The sequence below is a fragment of the Penaeus monodon genome, chromosome 17 (genome assembly GCF_015228065.2).
Source record: "Penaeus monodon isolate SGIC_2016 chromosome 17, NSTDA_Pmon_1, whole genome shotgun sequence".
Taxonomy (NCBI): domain Eukaryota; kingdom Metazoa; phylum Arthropoda; class Malacostraca; order Decapoda; family Penaeidae; genus Penaeus; species Penaeus monodon.
Window position 1 is genome coordinate 35,699,012 of NC_051402.1, and position 2,500 is coordinate 35,701,511.

The 2,500-nt window shown below is 42.9% G+C and overlaps 1 protein-coding gene across 1 annotated transcript in view; it reads left to right on the forward strand.

Moving 5' to 3' along the window:
• The window catches only part of LOC119583695 (XK-related protein 4-like), a 25,938-nt gene that overhangs the window by 21,963 nt on the left and 1,475 nt on the right, over nucleotides 1-2,500 (forward strand). The window contains 3 exon segments of the mRNA XM_037932331.1: nucleotides 1-207; nucleotides 828-1,018; nucleotides 1,229-2,500. The exon segment at nucleotides 1-207 is cut by the window's left edge and continues 49 nt beyond it; the exon segment at nucleotides 1,229-2,500 is cut by the window's right edge and continues 1,475 nt beyond it. Of these exon segments, the coding sequence (XP_037788259.1) occupies nucleotides 1-207; nucleotides 828-1,018; nucleotides 1,229-1,483 (653 nt within the window). The 3' untranslated portion in view covers nucleotides 1,484-2,500.

Here is a 2,500-nt window from a genome sequence, read left to right on the forward strand (position 1 = left end):
TGACCCTGGGCGTCGTGCACTACATGTCATGCAACAAGCTAGCGTGGCACTTAGCCAACACCCAGCAGCAGGACCGGCAGATGCAACAGCAAGAGGAGGAAGAGGACGCCGCCGCCGGGAGGAGACCCAAACAGCCTTGGGAAAAGAAAGGAGTGCTGTCATGGCCAGCGGAGTTCGCCATCTACTGCTGGCAGCTTCTGTCCATCGGTGAGTGCACTTGGGAAGCCGAAATAAGGTAGAAGAACGAAGGTAGATTTTATTTTATTAGTAGGTCGAAAGAGTCAAAGACGCGGACCTGCTCAGTTTTCAAGTAGGCAAAAATCAGTCAAAATCTCAGACCGTATATATATATATATATATATATATATATATATATATATATATATATATATATATATATATATATATATATATTATATATACACACACACACACACACACACAACACACACACACACACACACACACACACACAACACAACACACACACACATCACACAACATCACACACACACATACATATTTTTTAACGGTATATATATATATATGTGTGTGTGTGTGTGCGTGCGTGCGTGCGTGCGTACAAATCTTCATTTACCAGTAGTTCGAATATAAAGACTTCTTATGGTGATGACAAGGATAACGATAATAAGGGTAATGAATGACAGTTATAGCAGGAATGATGATATCATCATCACCACTAATATTTTCATTTTTATTGTAGCCACAGTAGTAACAGCACTCGCTGCCACCGCCATAACCTCCCTGCAATTCTGTTCACTCGATAAATCTTTCCGAGTCACTAACCCCTACCTTTCCTCCGTCAGGTTCTCGCGTCGTGGCCTACGCCCTCTTCTCGGTGGTCCACTTCCGCCTGCTGTGGGTTCCCATCATGCTGCGCTGGATGATCCACTCTGTGTGGATCTTTTTCGACGTGCGGGAGATGTCCATCGTGAACTCGATCGCTTTCGGGGGCGTCTACCTCTTCTCTTTCGTCACCACGTCGCCCGGGCGTCAGGTAGGGGTCCCTTGTCCTCAGGATTCGGGGGGGTCAGGGTTATCACGGCTGGAATAATGATCATGGCGAACTGTGTGTGTGTGTGTGTGTGTGTGTGTGTGTGTGTGTGTGTGTGTGTGTGTGTGTGTGTGTGTGTGTGTGTGTGTGTGTGTGTGTGTGTGTGTGTGTGTGTTCATATTCGAGTGTACAGCATACATCATCCTTCCTCAGATCCTGCGAATTCTCCTCTACTACGTCATCACCTTCGGCGAAAACATAATCATTGGAATCCTGTGGAGTTACGGCGCGCCGGACAACTACTTCCAAGAGGCCGGTTTGGGCGTGATGTTCGGGGGAGCGGCGGGCGGCCTGCTGTTCCTCATGCTGTACTACGGGTGCTTCCACCCCGACAGGGCCTCGACTTGGGGCTGGCAGTGGCTGCGCGAACAAAGGGCGAAGAGACCGCAGCGATCGGCTGTGGTATAGAGAGCGCGGGCCTAAGGCGGAGGGAGGGAGGGTGCGCGGGGTCAAGTGTTTTCGATTTGCATTTTATAATTGGGATAAGAACTTAAATATGTATTTTTGATATGCAAACACGCACACACACACGTGGTGGATATAAATGCTTTCTCCCAGACATTGTATAAAAAAACGATTAAGATATATTTTAATATATGATCCGTGTAACATCATGAATGAATGTATCCTTTAATTTTCAGTTTTATGTGTTGGGATGCGTGCAAATATACTATTAAGTTTGATCGTGCTGTCATTATTTAAGATTTTTGGTTGTTATTGTTGTCTGTCTAATTTCATTATACTGATGTCTGGACATGGGATATTTTTTTCGAATATGAAGTGTGGATTAAAAAGTCTTAAATAAATGTGTCTTCCCATGTGAGAGCTGAATCAGTGTCGTTCTTCGATATATGGTCTCGTAAATGTGTATATTTTGTACTGCAAAATAAATTATATTTTGTCACTAGAAGCTGATAGACTGACAGATATATCATGTAAATTACTATCACTTCTATTGAAAAAAGGAGAAATATGAGAGTTAATCCATATTATTGTAGTCACATGTAGTATATATAGTAGTTATACATTTGTATCTGCTTTCCCGATTGCGTTCACGAGGAGCAGTATGTTTGCTAGTCATGTCGAAGGAGAGAGTATCCAGCTAGTCTCATGAACAGAGAACCTTTTCGGAGTTCAGTGTTGTGAAAGAAATGTGTGATCCAAGACATAAAAGACTGAATAGAAAAATGTTTGCATGAAATTGGACATTGAAGACTGAGATATGAAACAAAATATAAAATTGGACGTTGAAGAATGAGATCAGATGTAAAATATTGATAAATTTGTCATAGCATCGGGGTGTGAAGTACTGTTCCCTTGCCCATCTCTAATGGTACCGTGTGTGATAGTGTTTTTTCTCAATTGTGGGTGTTCACATTCGTTCATTTTATCTTTGTCGTAAAGTGAGCACAACTGACTCATCAT